At 24.9% G+C, this 14,548-nt stretch overlaps 7 protein-coding genes across 7 annotated transcripts; 3 read left to right on the top strand and 4 right to left on the bottom strand.

Annotated features, from left to right (window-relative positions):
* Positions 1-593: 593 nt before the first annotated feature.
* Positions 594-2,043, top strand: LOC122854769 (RNA transcription, translation and transport factor protein). Its single transcript, XM_044155720.1, has 4 exons — positions 594-904; positions 969-1,190; positions 1,250-1,339; positions 1,406-2,043. Exons 1-4 carry the CDS (start codon positions 844-846, stop codon positions 1,768-1,770), a joined length of 738 nt encoding a protein of 245 aa, XP_044011655.1. The 5' UTR covers positions 594-843; the 3' UTR covers positions 1,771-2,043.
* LOC122854770 (AN1-type zinc finger protein 2B-like) lies at positions 1,794-2,627 on the bottom strand. Its single transcript, XM_044155721.1, has one exon. The coding sequence runs from the start codon at positions 2,553-2,555 to the stop codon at positions 2,031-2,033; it is 525 nt and encodes a 174-aa protein (XP_044011656.1). The 5' UTR covers positions 2,556-2,627; the 3' UTR covers positions 1,794-2,030.
* A 1,481-nt stretch (positions 2,628-4,108) lies between these two features.
* Positions 4,109-4,948, bottom strand: LOC122854768 (NAD(P)H-hydrate epimerase). Its single transcript, XM_044155719.1, has one exon. It carries the CDS (start codon positions 4,946-4,948, stop codon positions 4,109-4,111), a length of 840 nt encoding a protein of 279 aa, XP_044011654.1.
* A 93-nt stretch (positions 4,949-5,041) lies between these two features.
* LOC122854766 (rap1 GTPase-GDP dissociation stimulator 1-B) lies at positions 5,042-7,749 on the bottom strand. Its single transcript, XM_044155717.1, has 7 exons — positions 7,630-7,749; positions 7,369-7,515; positions 7,058-7,291; positions 6,440-6,985; positions 5,978-6,376; positions 5,514-5,918; positions 5,042-5,434 (listed from the first exon to the last, which is right to left on the bottom strand). Exons 1-7 carry the CDS (start codon positions 7,634-7,636, stop codon positions 5,307-5,309), a joined length of 1,866 nt encoding a protein of 621 aa, XP_044011652.1. The 5' UTR covers positions 7,637-7,749; the 3' UTR covers positions 5,042-5,306.
* Positions 7,750-7,843: 94 nt separating this feature from the next.
* On the top strand, positions 7,844-9,089 carry LOC122854767 (cleavage and polyadenylation specificity factor subunit 4). Its single transcript, XM_044155718.1, has 4 exons — positions 7,844-8,043; positions 8,141-8,344; positions 8,417-8,606; positions 8,689-9,089. Exons 1-4 carry the CDS (start codon positions 7,941-7,943, stop codon positions 9,062-9,064), a joined length of 873 nt encoding a protein of 290 aa, XP_044011653.1. The 5' UTR covers positions 7,844-7,940; the 3' UTR covers positions 9,065-9,089.
* A 44-nt stretch (positions 9,090-9,133) lies between these two features.
* Positions 9,134-11,345, bottom strand: LOC122854765 (drebrin-like protein). Its single transcript, XM_044155715.1, has 2 exons — positions 11,047-11,345; positions 9,134-10,963 (listed from the first exon to the last, which is right to left on the bottom strand). The coding sequence occupies exons 1-2, from the start codon at positions 11,127-11,129 to the stop codon at positions 9,625-9,627; spliced, it is 1,422 nt and encodes a 473-aa protein (XP_044011650.1). The 5' UTR covers positions 11,130-11,345; the 3' UTR covers positions 9,134-9,624.
* Positions 11,346-11,465: 120 nt separating this feature from the next.
* LOC122854764 (ribosomal RNA processing protein 36 homolog) lies at positions 11,466-14,542 on the top strand. The gene is made up of 3 exons (XM_044155714.1): positions 11,466-11,613; positions 11,708-12,224; positions 12,313-14,542. The coding sequence occupies exons 1-3, from the start codon at positions 11,566-11,568 to the stop codon at positions 12,453-12,455; spliced, it is 708 nt and encodes a 235-aa protein (XP_044011649.1). The 5' UTR covers positions 11,466-11,565; the 3' UTR covers positions 12,456-14,542.
* Positions 14,543-14,548: the final 6 nt, after the last annotated feature.

The following is a 14,548-nucleotide window of genomic DNA, read 5'->3' as shown; positions in this document are numbered from 1 at the left end:
AAAGGATTGATTCACATTTATAGAAAATATATTTCTGAGATATTTTACTATTACTATACATGTATGTCGCTATAGCTATTACTATATGTCGATATATCTGTAATTTTTCGTTATTCATTTATTTACGTATTTATAAAGAAATTATCATCATGGTCGATTTTGTTGCATAATAAATTGTTGTCGTAATGTCAATACGTATTTTTCATCATAATTAAGGATCTAGATACAATAACACGTTGTGCACGCAAAACTCAAGAGCGTCCACAACGTCTTACTGTATCCAAACCCTTAATTACTTAATCGAAAAAAGATAATGGCAAGTGAAAATGGTCGGGTAAAATTCTCAAACCCTATGATTTTTAATCCAACTTGTTTTTTCTATCGAAATCAAAATACATAATATCAAATTAAACGATGATTAAACGATAATATTTATCGATTTTTTTTTTTTTAAATAGCCATAGTATTTAAATTATTGGAGGCCTCCAAAAACGGATTGCGCAATTTGTATCTGCGCAAGTCTGTAGCTCCATCTTGACAAGTAAATTTTCTTTTTTGTTTTCCGGATAAATAACAGATTATTAACCGGTAAATACAGAACAACAAAATAAATAAATAATAAAAATAATAATAGATTAACCTCCAGCTTTTCTAATACCAAATTATCAACAAAAAAAAGATAATAATATTCAATATAACAATAATTACAACAAATAATTTAATTCAATTAAAGTAATAGTGAGTTGTCATACTTGGATATAAAAACCCACTGTCAAAAGTTTAAATAGAATTAAAAAAAAAATATATAAAACAATTGTTTATAATTGACATATTATAAATAAAATGTTTGAGCGTAAATTAAAGGCCTTGGATTATATGTACTACGACAAATTCAATGGAACCGGTACGTAAAAAATAAAATTATAAATAATTAATATGTAAATTAATATTAAATTTTATTTATTTAGATGAAAAACATTTTCGTAAATTGGTTGTTTGGCTAGAGGATCAAAAAATACGTCACTACACAATCGAAGATAGATGTCATCTGCGATTAATCAACAATGACAAATGGAATGATACATTTAACAAATATACTGAAGATCTTGGTTGTCCAATTAACACCAGTAATTTGGACAAACTTGAGTGGCTTGTTGGACTTGCTGTTCGTCTTGAGTTTGAGGATAATTGTAAGTTAATTAAAAAATTATTATTTTTACATAGAAATTAATTAAATTATCTTCAACAGTACCAAAGTACCAGGTTAAAAAAGAAATTATCAATGAAGCTGATATTATACCAAGTGCTGTATCAAAAAATCCACTTGATAATTTGAACTGTAAGTTAAATTTTATTCTAAAAAACAACACAAGCAATGTATTTATATACTAATTATTATTTCCAGTTGATGATAATGATTTTAAAAATGGAGTAACAAATTTATCAAAATTATTGAATATACCACAACATCCAGATCACCTGGTGACACTTGAAGCATGTAGAAATTATATAACTCAACGATTAAATTCAGCAGCAATTAAAAATCCATCAAGTGTCATTGTCAAGGGTAAACCTTTTCCAATTGTTGAAGAATCATCGAAAGATAAAAAAGAAGATAAAGTAATGAAACACACAGTTGCTGCATTGGATCTTTTGTATATTCAAGATCTTAGAAATCTTCAGACAATGATCAATGAAGCTATTGTTGCTGTTCAAAATATAACAGCTGATCCAAAGACAGACACTAAAGCTGGTAAAGTTGGTGTTTAAAAAATGTAATTAACAATATAATATTCTTTTTGATAATAAATATTTATTTGCAATGAATTTGTTATGTCATTGAAAAACATCAAGGAATGTTAATATTATTTTTTTTAATAAATTTAAAATATGAAAATATTGCATAAAAGTTTAAAATAATTATATTATTTACAATAGAAATGTGATTGTTGTCAATTTAAAATATCCATTTAATAATTAAGTTGAGGTATTGTGATGTGAAAAAAAAAAAAAGAATGTATTGATGCACTTTATGATAAAGTACATCGGCTTCCATCATTTGTACTTGAAGAATCCTGATTTTGTTCATCATCAATAAGTGAAGCTTGGAGTGCTCTAGCAAGTGCTTCATCCTCACTTAAAGTTCCTTGAAGATTTCTAAAATTACTACTAGACTGTCCATTTTGATTAGAACTAGTTTGATTATTTTTTTTAACAACAGCATCAATTCTTTTTTGTCTAATAGCAGCATCACGACCCATGCAATTATGATCAACAGCATGTCTATGCTTTAGACAATAATTTAGTCCACATTCGTGACAATCAACACGTACTATTTCTTTAATTTTACAACCTTTATTGGAGCATTTATTAACGAAAACACGTTTTTTAGATTTTCCATAATCTGATTGACAGTCGTTATCAATATGCATACCAACAGCTAAATCTGGTGGATCACCACGTTTTAATGGTATTGGTATATTACAAAGAGGACATACTGGTACTTGAATATCTTTTTTATATGCACTTGGACACATGTGACTCAAATATGACATATGATCTGTACAAAATATTGACTGACATGCATCACATTTAACTGGCAAAAAATCAAGTCTATTGCAAGATTTTTAGAATACCAACCATATAAAATACAATTTTATAAATATTTTGATTTTATAGGTTAGTTTCTGTTTTTTTTTTTTATTTTTATCATGCTTACCAAAAAATTGTTTTATTTATTTATTTTATTTTTTTCTAGATAAAGTTTAATTAAAAACTGAATTTAATATAAATGTTAACTGACTTTAAACAATAAACCCACGTAGTATAAATTTGTCATGTCATGAATGCATCATATCAATTGAAATGACAAATAATGCAACAGCTAATAATGATAATAAAATTAATAATTATTGAATAAAAAAAAAAAAAAACAGGCATTATACAGTGCTGCCTCTTTGCAACAATTAACCAACTATTTCCAGATATTCAATAAAAAAAAAAAAAAAAATGTACTTAACAGTACTTAATTTAGCATTATTTTTATTTAAATAAATTACTTTTTTCAATTGTTTTTCATGTTTTTTTAAATAATTTTAATTTTATCGCCATGATGAAATGGAGGAAGATTAAAGATTCTTGCTGATCCAAGTAAAACCAATGCTGAAAAAAAATAATAAAACAAATATGAATGTAATTGAGTATGATTAAATTATTAAAGACAATGATATATTGATATTATTACCTCCAGCAATTGAAAACATCATTGTTTTTCCAGGTATCTTATTGAATTTTTTTGAGTGATATGAAACATAAATACCAGCACCAATAAGTCCACTTCCACTGATAAGTCGACAGGACAAACAATCTCTGTTTTTAAAAAGTGTCATATTGATTATTTATGCTTGAACAAATAATTTATCAATATTAATTTGTTGTTCAATTCAAAGTTTAGGTTAAAAATTGTTGATTGTATTTTATCCAATTGTTTCAACCAGTTCCAACACAAAAAAAAAAACAACTAAACAAGAAGATTTAACTACTAGCGACACTAAAACGATGTCGGCAATTTAAAAATCAAACTTTATAATTTGTCAGGTGATTTACCTGATTGTACCTGATTACCTGACCCAATTAATGATTGAATTTAATACATAGTAATTAGTAACTTATACCTAAATATAATTGAAAATTTTCTTGCAGCATTGCCTAGTGCAAATTAATGTTGGTCCAGGTTGTTCATAAATCATTTATAAAATTTGTGATATCTATTTCTCAATTGGAGATTTACTTCTTATAGCTTTATTACTCTTGTGCTTTCATGTTTGCCTAATAGAACGCTCAAAAAAATCGCATATCCAAGCTAAGGTTTAGTAAACTGAACACACAGCAAACTGTACACACAGTAAACTGAACACCCATAACGTTGCTGAACTTTCTTGTTTGCCTGATACAATATTTGTGTCTCTAATCAAACTGAACACATAAATTTCTAAGAGAAAAAAAATTTCGAAAACAAATCAGTCAAAATTATCTGCAATTTTATTTAAAAAATATTTATTAAAATTATAGTAAACTATATTTTTATAATTACATGAACATTATTTTATTAAAGTTTAATGACTAATTCAGTATCAGGATATTCTGGAAGATCCAATTGATATTGATTTTCTAATTTTTTAGGTACAAATCTTCCACCAAGATAATGATTTTTTCCTTCAAATTTAGTGGCACATAATTTTGGAGCTGTTAATGAGATAAGACTATCTGGTTTAATAGCATCACTATCAGGTGGTCCATTTTCAACATCCCAGCCAGATGGTATGTCAATGCTAAATATTGGAGCTGATGATGTCTTCATAAAATCAACAATTGGTACAAATGTATCTCTAACTGGTGGCTTGAAACTAAATCCAAATAATGCATCAATAATAACATCATAATAACAAGATTCCTTGATATTTTTTATGTCATCTAAAATTGGTATATCATTTTCTTGACACTGATGTAAAAGATTTATAAATAAATTATTTGTTGTTTTTTTTGGATAATAAATTTCTGGTTTATAGCCATATAATGACAAATGTCTTGCACAAACAAGACCATCACCACCATTATTACCAGGACCACAACAAACTAATATTTTTTTAGATGATGATAATGAATAAACTTTTGTAAATGCAATTGCACAACTTTGACCAGCAAGTTCCATTAATTGATCAACACTAAATTTGTATTTATCAAAAAGATCCTTGTCAATGTTTATTGCCTCATCTTGGTTCAGGTATTTTACCATTTTTATAGCTGATGTTTTAAATGTTCTAGATAATTGTCTATTAAACCAAAATGATTTCGATAATGTCAACATTAATTTGCAGTCAATAATAAACACTGATAAGGCTGATAATGACAGGAGAGAAAAGTCAAAAGACGTTTGTGTCTCTCTCATCAAGGTGTCGCACTCTGGTGAGCAATATTATTCGAAAATCGAAAAAATATAATATTAGCTAATTAAAAATAAAAGCTAATAAGTACTTATACACTTTGTTTTTTTTTTTTTATATCTTCTACATCCAATCAAATATTTATTCTTTTTTTTTTTTTTTATAAAAGTTATACACTTATGTTAATTTATCATTTTGATTAATTGTAATAAAAATAGTTTAAATTTTGGCACAGCTAATCCTCATTGTGTGTATATTAATAAAAAAAATTGTGATAATAGAATTGAATCATTTGGAATGAATTTCGTTATAAAATATGCCAGTACGTAATTAATTATTGGTCAATTATAGATTTTTTAATTTTTAGTCTTCAATTAAATTGCACAGTTTAATTATTTTATCTTTTAATTGTGATGATTGAAGTAGTGAATTTGTATAATCATTTAAACATGATGATAATTTTGATTGTTTAATATGATCCTTCAATAAATCTGAAGAAAAAAAAAAATACATACATTAGATCTACAATTGTTTTAAAATTGACAAAATAAAGATAGAATAATAAATTACCTGATTTAATAATAGTTGTAATAAATGTAATAGCATTTTCAATAATTGGCTCTTCCAAATTATTATCATTACTATTTTGTATAAATTTAACCAATTGTCCAGCAACATCAGCCTGTATCAGATCATTTTGACAATCAGATAAATTAACTGCAGTCATAATAGCAAGACTTAATAATGCCTCATTTTGCATTATAGGATAAGCAGCAGTTATCATTTTAATTAAATATTCAAGTGCTCCTTGTTTAATCATCAATGAAATGACATTTTGATTTTTACTATTAATAATAAGCCATGCAAGTAAACGATTTGCTTCACCTTGTACACCAGCATGATCCTCAGAATTACACCATTTTATTGTTTTTTCAATTAAATCATTTTTAGTTCCAAGCTCAATTGCTACATTTTCTGTATTAATAAATTATAAAAATTAATTTTAAATTACTTAATTAATATTAATAAATTACCTTGTCCATCGATGACAATTCTCAATGTTCCTAGTAATTTAAAAACAACTGGAAATGTTTGAATTTCAATCATTGGATAAACAACATCAATAAGTCCATCATTAATCATAATTGATTTATTTTTAATTGGTATAACTAAATTTCTAATTGCTGATAATAATGCATGTTGAAGTCTTATATCACCATCACTGTTATTATTATTTTTTAAAAGATTTATAAGTAATTTATGAACTCCCTGAGATACCATTAATTGACAATGAGCATCTGTTCTTGCAAAATTACCCATTGATAATACAGCTGTTACTTTTAAATCATCATCAGTATTATTATCAAGCCATGATATCATTTTTTTGTATATTAAACCATTACTATTGTCATATAATAAATTCATACTTTCATCTAGAATAATTTTTATTATCATTATAAAAAATTTCATTAAAAAAATTAAAATAAATATCTTACCTCCAGTTATTATAATGACAATTAAATTACATGCTATTTTTAAAAGTGTTCTTGCTTCTTCATCTTTACATTTTTCAATATGTTTTTCTAATAAATTAACAAGAACTTTACAAACACCAGCTTTAGCAAGCATTATTTGAATTTTATCATTTTCAGCTTGACTATGTAATAATTCTAATGATAATTCTGATAATTCAGTTGATGTATCATTTTCAAGTATATCAGCAAGTATTTTAATTAATTTATCATTAAAAAATTCAAGACCAGATTCATTGAGACTTTCAAGAATTAATAATGCATGTGTTGCTGATTTTTTACCATTTTTTGCATCAACTTCCAAGATGTTATAAATTATTGGTATTATTTCTTCATCAACTATAGATTGTTTAATATCTTTTTGATCAGCAAGATAGTTTAATAAAAAACCAACAGATACATTTTTTAATATTTCAGATGATTCTGTTACTTCAAGTTTTAATGATTTTTTAATAACATCTATTATACACTTAAGACCATCAGCTTCTTGAACCATTTTTTTACCCTGTTCTATATGAAAAATAATTTTAACAACATTAATAAATATTTAAATAAATGCTATTGTTGTTTTTAGGAATTTACCATTTTCGTAACAAATATTTCCAAGAGCCCGAGACACTTGTGTCAATATTTCAACATCATTTTTCATTAATTGATTCATCAAATTATCAATCAATATTTTATTTGTAAATTTCATTCTTCCTTTTTCACATTTTGATATTTCAGCAATTGCTCTTGCTGTTTTTGATATAATTTTATTTGTCCCATTTGTTAATAATGTCAAAAAAACATAATCAATATTTAATTTAAATTCATCTAAAATAAAATTAATATAAAAATAATTAATAATTATTCAATTTAAATATTGTATTTTTATATTAAAAAATTAAAACCTTTGTCAAAATCATTTGTATTGTCAACTAATAAATCCAATATTTTTATTATTTCAATTTCATTTGTTGGATCATTATTGACATCTTGAAGTTTCAGTACCTCTTGGAGATTGTCAATCAGCTTGTCAATGTCAACCATTTGAACTCCTTTGATAAATCAAATTAACAATTATTATTTTATATTATCATAACAATGATATTGTTTTGTTTGTTTTTTTTGTTTTTTTCAAATAGCTATTATTAATTGTTTTCAATTATTACCTTCCATTATTGTTTATTGTTTATATACACTGACTTTATTGTTATTTTGCATACCAATATTTGTTTGTTTAATAGTTGGTTGTTATGTGTGCATTGGTGTGTATTTGACAAGTATTATTTGACAAGTATCGGTAATAGAAATATTTTTATTATCAATCAAAGAGAGAAAAATAAAATTTTGTTGTCGAGAATATTTCCCACACAATTTTCCTAAACAAAAAGTCAGTCAGCATTGGGGGCTCAGTTTATTGTTGTTGTCATAAAATTGTAACATAAATAAACAATAAAGTTGAATAAAACAATAATAAATAATGGAGTGCATTGTTGCAAGTGTTGATCATATGAGATTTGATATTGAAATTGCACTTGAAGAACAATATGGAGCATTACCATTGCCTTTTGCCGGCATGGACAGTAAGTTTTTTTAATAATTAAATATATTTATAGGTTAATTTAAATACATTATCTATTATTTATAATATATAAATAAATAATTTTTTAATTTTTTTAGAATCAATTGCTGCTGTTTGTCAATTTTATCCAAAAGGAGCATGTACAAAAGGTGCAGCATGTCCATTTAGACATGTCAGAGGTGATAGAACAATTGTGTGTAAACATTGGCTACGTGGTTTATGTAAAAAAGGAGATCAATGTGAATTTCTTCATGAATATGATATGACTAAAATGCCTGAATGTTATTTTTATTCAAGATTTAGTAAGTTTTTTATTTTAAATTTAAATTTACATAGATGATTAATTTATTAATTTGTTAATTTTTGATTTACAGATGCTTGTCACAATAAAGAATGTCCATTTTTACACATTGATCCAGAAACAAAAGTACGTGATTGTCCATGGTATGATCGTGGATTTTGTCGACATGGTCCATTATGTCGACATCGTCATGTACGTCGTGTTCTTTGTATGGCATATCTTGCTGGTTTTTGTCCAGAAGGTCCAGACTGTAAATTTATGCAGTATGTATTCAGCTATCAATTGATACATTTAGAAAATAATAACAAGAACGTTTATGTTATTTGTTTTCTTTTTCTTTCACAGTCCACGATTTGAATTACCAGCTGTTCAAGATATGCAACCAAAAGAAGGCAAAAAAATTATGATAACATGTCATTTTTGTGGTGAAACTGGTCATAAAGCAATATACTGTAATAAAATGCCACCAGAAATACGTGAAGCACAAGTTAGACAAGAACTTGAAGGTGGTGGACCACATCAATTATTTCATCATATGAATATGCATAATGGACCACCACCACAACGTGGTCCACAAAAACCACTTGAAGAAGTAACTTGTTATAAATGTGGTACAAAAGGACATTATGCAAATAAATGTCCAAAAGGGCATTTAGCATTTCTCAGTCATGCTGGAAGTGGTGCACCAGGTCCAAATCAAAATCCTGGATTTAGAAGATAAATTTAATATAATTTATTTAATTATTAATTGTAAGAATAAATTTAATTTTTTGAATAATAAAACATACAATTTTATTTTGTTTTTTTTTTCTTTATTTTTTATTCAATTTTATTGAGCTTTTTTTTTTTTTTTATAATTATTTAAAACATGAATTTTAGGATATTTTTTTTTTTATTTTCAGACTAGAAATTTTTTGTCATTTTAATTCGAGTACTTATTTATTTTTTTTTTTTAATGATTTACAATCAGTTTAATTATTAATGATTACTAAAATTTTTTAAGTACGATAATATGTTGAAATATTTATACGATTATTTTATAAAAATACGATGGTTATTGCTTGTGACATTTTGTTATTTGTTCGTTCGTTTTTTTCGAAATGTCTTGGAGGAGAAAAAGAAAAAAAAAATTATTAATCTACACCAATACCAAATTAATATCTAAAAAATATTGCTAATAAGTCAATATTATGTTTAACTTAACGTCATAATTATGATGATTTTTCGTTTGTTTATATAAATTTTAACTTGAGTAATAACAATATTTATTTAATTGAATAATCATGATGTATTACTATCAATAACTTCAACATAATTTGCTGGAAAAAGTCCATAAGCACCATTTGGTCCAAGACCCTGCCACCAGCCTTCATCAATAGCATCAATATGAGTTATAATATCACCAGGATCAAATGTTATTTCTGTTTCATCAGCAGCTTGATAATCATACAATGCACGTGCTTTCATTCCTTCATTATTTGGATCAAAATAAAGATAATTTTCTCCTGTAAGTTGATTATAAAGTTCATTTTCTTGAGTATTATCAGCTTGTTGTTCTTGTTGAATTTCTGGAGGTGTTGGTTCAACTTGAGGTACTGTTTCTGTTGTTGATTTGGGTATAGGAATTATTTCTTTTTTGGGTAATTCTTCTTCAACAATTTTTTCATTAACTTGCTTATCTGGAACAATAATATCCTTGGCAGTATTTTCTTGTACTTTTGTTATTGTTGATTGAATATTTGATGAAATTTTAGAAGTAACAGGATTTTTAGTAACAAAACTTTTCATTTGTCCAGCTGATGAATTTTGTTCAAAAACAGCTCTTGCATTAATTGTTCTCTGTGCAATTAGCTGCTGTGTTTCATTATTTCTTTGTCTTTTTAGCTCTTCACTTTTTGATTTACCATCATTATCTTCATCATCATTTGTTGTTGATTGATTAGCAATTTGTTTATTTTTTAAATTTTTTAATTCTTGTATACGTTGTTGAGATATATCACTGTGATTATTTTGACTTGTTGTTAAAGTACTTGAATTTTCAGCTTTTTCTCTTAGTTTAGTTAATTTTTCTTCTCTTGCTCTTGTTTCTAATTCAATTTTTTTTTGTTCAGCATCACGACGTATTTTTTCTTGTTGTATACGTGCTTTTTCTTCAATTTCTTCACGTTGCCAAAATTCATCACGTTCAGTTGCATTTATTTCAGCTTCTGGATTAACACGTTTATAAACAGTACCAACTGGTAATGAATTACCAACATCTTGTCCACGTGGTTCTTTAAATTTATATGATGAACCAGTTGCACGTGCTAATTTTTCCATAATTAAATCAACTTCAACATCTTCTTCAGAACGTGCATTTATTGTAATATGTGCACCTTTTAATAATTTTTCAATATCACGTATGTGATTAGCGCATGTACCTTTTCTAACGATTGGCGCACCTTCACCTTGCCAATTTATTAATAAACATTTTTTTAAACTTGTTTTTGTATCAATAACACGACAAAATGCATACATTATTTCACCACTATTTAATTCTTCAATCATTTCCTCTAAACCACCATTACCAGTGCCACGTATTTTTAAATTATTTGTTTGTCCTTCATAGCCATAAACAGCCCTAAAAATATGACAAAAAAAATTAACAATTTATTTTATATATTTTATCAATTTTTATAATTTATTTTAAAAAATTTTACTCACCAATTTATTGATGATTTATCATCAACAACATTTTTCCAAGCTTCAACAAGTGACTCATGATTTTTTTCCAAATTAACCGACATTTTTATTAATTATTTTAATTAATTTTTGATTAAATTTTAATTCAGTTAAAATAATACAACAAAACGTAATTAATTTTTTATAATAATTAAATGTACATTTTAAGATATTTTGTAATTCGGCTTTTGGAGTATTTTTTTGACACACAGTGACAATTGATCTGATGACAATGATGCTTGTTATTATTATTAATCAAGTGAGTTTTTTTTTTTTTTTTTAAGAGAGAGAGAGAGAGGATAAAACAAGATGGCAACTTGACAGAGAGAATTATTATTTTTGTGTCGTAAGGGGGCGTCGTGAATTGATCCAAAAAAAAATAAAAAAAAATATTACATTGTATTACATTGTAAATTTTAATAAGCCACACACATTGTTGCTGTTGTTTACTCAATTAATTATAATTTATTATTGTTGATTGTTTTAACAAAATAAATAAAAATGAGCAGTGACGAGGGAGAATCATTAATACCAGTTGATGAAGATCAAGTAAGTTGTTGTTTGTTTATTTCTTGTAAATTTTGATTAAAAAAAATTTTAGGTTAAATTAAATTAATTTATAATAATATGTTTAATAATTTAGGATGATATTAAAAAAGAGCTATCACAAATGAGTTTTGAAGATTTACAAACATTAAAAGAAAAAGTTGGATCAAAAGTATATAATGAAACAATATTTGGTAAAAAAAAAATATTAAAAAATGAATTTAAACGTGAGAATAAAAATCGTCCACGTGAAATGTCAGCTAAAAAACAAGTACCAAGAATAATTGAATCATTCAATAGTATAAAAAAACCAATTGAAACAAGAGATCCACGTTTTGATAGTCTTTGTGGTGAATTTAATGAAAAAGCATTTAAAAATGCATATAGTTTTTTAAATGATATAAAACAAAAAGATGTTGAAAAATTAAAAAAAGAATTAAAAAATACAGATGATCCAAAACGTATTAAAAAAATTAAATATCTTATTCAACGTCTTGAAAATCAGTTGAGAGAAGAAACAAGAAAGAAAAAAAAAGAAGAAGCTAAAATTATTGATAAACAAAATATTGTTGATGCCTTGAAAAAAGGTGAAAAACCACAATTCAAAAAAAAATGTAAGTCATTAAAATTTTATCTAATACAACCATCAATTATTAATTAAAAAATTTTAATTAATTTTAATTATATATTTCACTTTTTTAGCTGAACAAAAAGTTCTTGATCTTGTATCTCAATATGAGGAATTAAAAAGTACTGGAAAATTGAAGAAACATATTAATAGATTGAAAAAAAAACGTGCTGGAAATGATAAAAAAAGATTTGCCCAAGATAATGTACAAATATAAAATAAATATTAATAATAATATTAACTTCATCTAAATTATTAATTATGTATTTTTTATTTAACATCAAAAGTAAGTGGACACTTCGGTTGGACAATGTCTCGTATTTTGTTTCATTTGTTATTAATTTTTTTTTTTTTCTTTTTATTTATTTTTTTTTTATATTTTTAAAGTTTTTTTTTTCCTCCTTAATGTAATGTTTTTTTTATATATATTTATTTTATTCATGTGTGAAAACAAAAAAACTTATATATTAATGCTAATTTTTCATACGAAATAAATTTTTAAATCAGTTAAATTACAGATAGAAGTGGATAATTGCTGAGTGAGCACGTGTGTATTCATTTTTTTTTTTTTTTTATTAGTAAATCATTATTTAAATAATGATATTATCTATTGCGAGTTTATAGTTTTTTAAATTGATAAATATATTTTTTATTATCAATTAATTACTGGCGGTGTTTAATCGTTATCCTGCAAAAGCTCGCTATTTTTTTACTTTTTTTAAATCGTTGTGTTATCAGTGTTACATACGTGATCGCTTAACGAAAATATCTAACGAAGGGAATATGGGACAAAAGAGCCACTAATTAAAGAGAGTCACTGGGCAATTTGCATTTTTTTTTTTCAAATACATTTAAACCAGTTGTCTCTCTTGTTTATTTATTTTTTTTAATTTAAATTTTTTACTTTTTTGTGAGTCTCCAGTCACACACGATTGGTAATATTTGTTTTTTTTTTTTCTATTATTTAAAATATTTACAATATTAATAAAACATTATTTAATTTGTTTCGTTTTTTTTTTTTTTTTTTTAAAGGTTTTAATCATTCAATGATTCTGTCGCGAATGGCGGACTGAATGGGATTACAAATATTTTTTTTATTCTTCAATTTATTTAATTTTTCATCAATCAATTTTTATCACTTTAAGCGACATGTCCAAAAAATAGTCAACCACATTATTTATAATTATTATTATTTTGTTTTTTTTTTTTATTTCAAATTTTTTTTTCTTTTAAATCGACAATCATTCTTTCACATTCGCAAAATTTTACAAATTATATTTTATCACTCTTTCTTCCATCATTCGAATAATTATTTATAATTTTTTTTTTTAAATGATTTTTTCTGTTAAACAGATAAGAGTTTTTTTTTAATTTTAAAAAATAATACATATTGTAGAAATGAAAAAATTATTTATAACAAAATTTACGAATTAATTAATGTTTTTTTTTTGATTTTTTTTTTACTTTTTTTAAATTAAAAATTTCCCACTCATTCCGCCGAAAATGCGTGGTCTTAGACCGAATCCGATCACACATAATCCATCAATGTAATTATTAATTTTTAAAATTTTTTTTTTATTCATGCACATTGTTTTATTTAATGATAATCGTGCTTGATGTCTTTTTCAATATCTTATATGTAGTTTGTTTTTTTCTTTATTTTTTTTTTTTGTTTTTTTTTTCTTCAACAACACGAGCTAAGCTAACCATATATAATAATTACATCTATTAATATCTTATTGTAACATGGATTATAATAATCGTTAAATTTATTGTTAATTAATATTTAAATTATTAGCCTAAAGTGAGGCGGCGCACGACGGCAAAGCATTTTTTTTTTTAATTTAATTTTATATGTTTAATTAATTTTTTAAATTTGTTTGTTGGGTTTCTACTACCCCGGCACATAACACCCTGCTATCAACTCTCAAACCCCTAATTTTTTAAAATTATTATTCGAAAATTAAATACCCATTGTTTATTAAATTTTTAAAATATTTCAGCTTTTTTTTTTTTTTTTTGTACATTTTAAATTAATCAAATTATAATTTAATTATATGGTCTTGCGATTTTTTTTTTTCTTTTGATTGTTTACCAGCAAAGGATAATAATTTTAATTTTTTTTATAAAATAATTATACAAACGTGCATGAAATTAAAATGAAAAAAGCAAAATAATGATTAAATTTTTTTTTTTTTATTATTCTTAATGAGAAAAAGAGTGTGTCAAGTATTTTAGTGTATAGGTCAAATTTTATGAACACTTTGGGCGATTATTCGGGACCGAATTGCCAGGTTTTTTTTTTTTTTA

This window comes from Aphidius gifuensis, linkage group LG4, assembly GCF_014905175.1.
Source record: "Aphidius gifuensis isolate YNYX2018 linkage group LG4, ASM1490517v1, whole genome shotgun sequence".
Classification (NCBI taxonomy): Eukaryota; Metazoa; Arthropoda; class Insecta; order Hymenoptera; family Braconidae; genus Aphidius; species Aphidius gifuensis.
Note: the sequence above shows the minus strand (reverse complement) of the source record. Positions and strands in the feature narration are given on the sequence as shown.

Bases quoted from the DNA above. Each gene is read 5' to 3' on its own strand.
- LOC122854766 (XM_044155717.1), bottom strand. The intron at 7,292-7,368 runs GTTTTAATTTTT...ATTTTATTTTAG, and splicing joins TACAAATGATTTTGACAAAG to ATGAATTTAAATTAAATATT. The intron at 6,377-6,439 runs GTAAGATATTTA...AAATTATTCTAG, and splicing joins TGTCATTATAATAACTGGAG to ATGAAAGTATGAATTTATTA.
- LOC122854765 (XM_044155715.1), bottom strand. From the start codon at position 11,129: ATGTCGGTTAATTTGGAAAAAAATCATGAGTCACTTGTTGAAGCTTGG. The intron at 10,964-11,046 runs GTGAGTAAAATT...TCATATTTTTAG, and splicing joins GATAAATCATCAATAAATTG to GGCTGTTTATGGCTATGAAG.
- LOC122854768 (XM_044155719.1), bottom strand. From the start codon at position 4,948: ATGAGAGAGACACAAACGTCTTTTGACTTTTCTCTCCTGTCATTATCA.
- LOC122854767 (XM_044155718.1), top strand. From the start codon at position 7,941: ATGGAGTGCATTGTTGCAAGTGTTGATCATATGAGATTTGATATTGAA. The intron at 8,345-8,416 runs GTAAGTTTTTTA...TTTGATTTACAG, and splicing joins TTATTTTTATTCAAGATTTA to ATGCTTGTCACAATAAAGAA. The intron at 8,607-8,688 runs GTATGTATTCAG...TTTCTTTCACAG, and splicing joins CCAGACTGTAAATTTATGCA to TCCACGATTTGAATTACCAG.
- LOC122854769 (XM_044155720.1), top strand. From the start codon at position 844: ATGTTTGAGCGTAAATTAAAGGCCTTGGATTATATGTACTACGACAAA. The intron at 1,191-1,249 runs GTAAGTTAATTA...TATCTTCAACAG, and splicing joins TCTTGAGTTTGAGGATAATT to TACCAAAGTACCAGGTTAAA. The intron at 1,340-1,405 runs GTAAGTTAAATT...TATTATTTCCAG, and splicing joins TCCACTTGATAATTTGAACT to TTGATGATAATGATTTTAAA.
- LOC122854770 (XM_044155721.1), bottom strand. From the start codon at position 2,555: ATGTCATATTTGAGTCACATGTGTCCAAGTGCATATAAAAAAGATATT.
- LOC122854764 (XM_044155714.1), top strand. From the start codon at position 11,566: ATGAGCAGTGACGAGGGAGAATCATTAATACCAGTTGATGAAGATCAA. The intron at 11,614-11,707 runs GTAAGTTGTTGT...TTAATAATTTAG, and splicing joins TACCAGTTGATGAAGATCAA to GATGATATTAAAAAAGAGCT. The intron at 12,225-12,312 runs GTAAGTCATTAA...TCACTTTTTTAG, and splicing joins ACCACAATTCAAAAAAAAAT to CTGAACAAAAAGTTCTTGAT.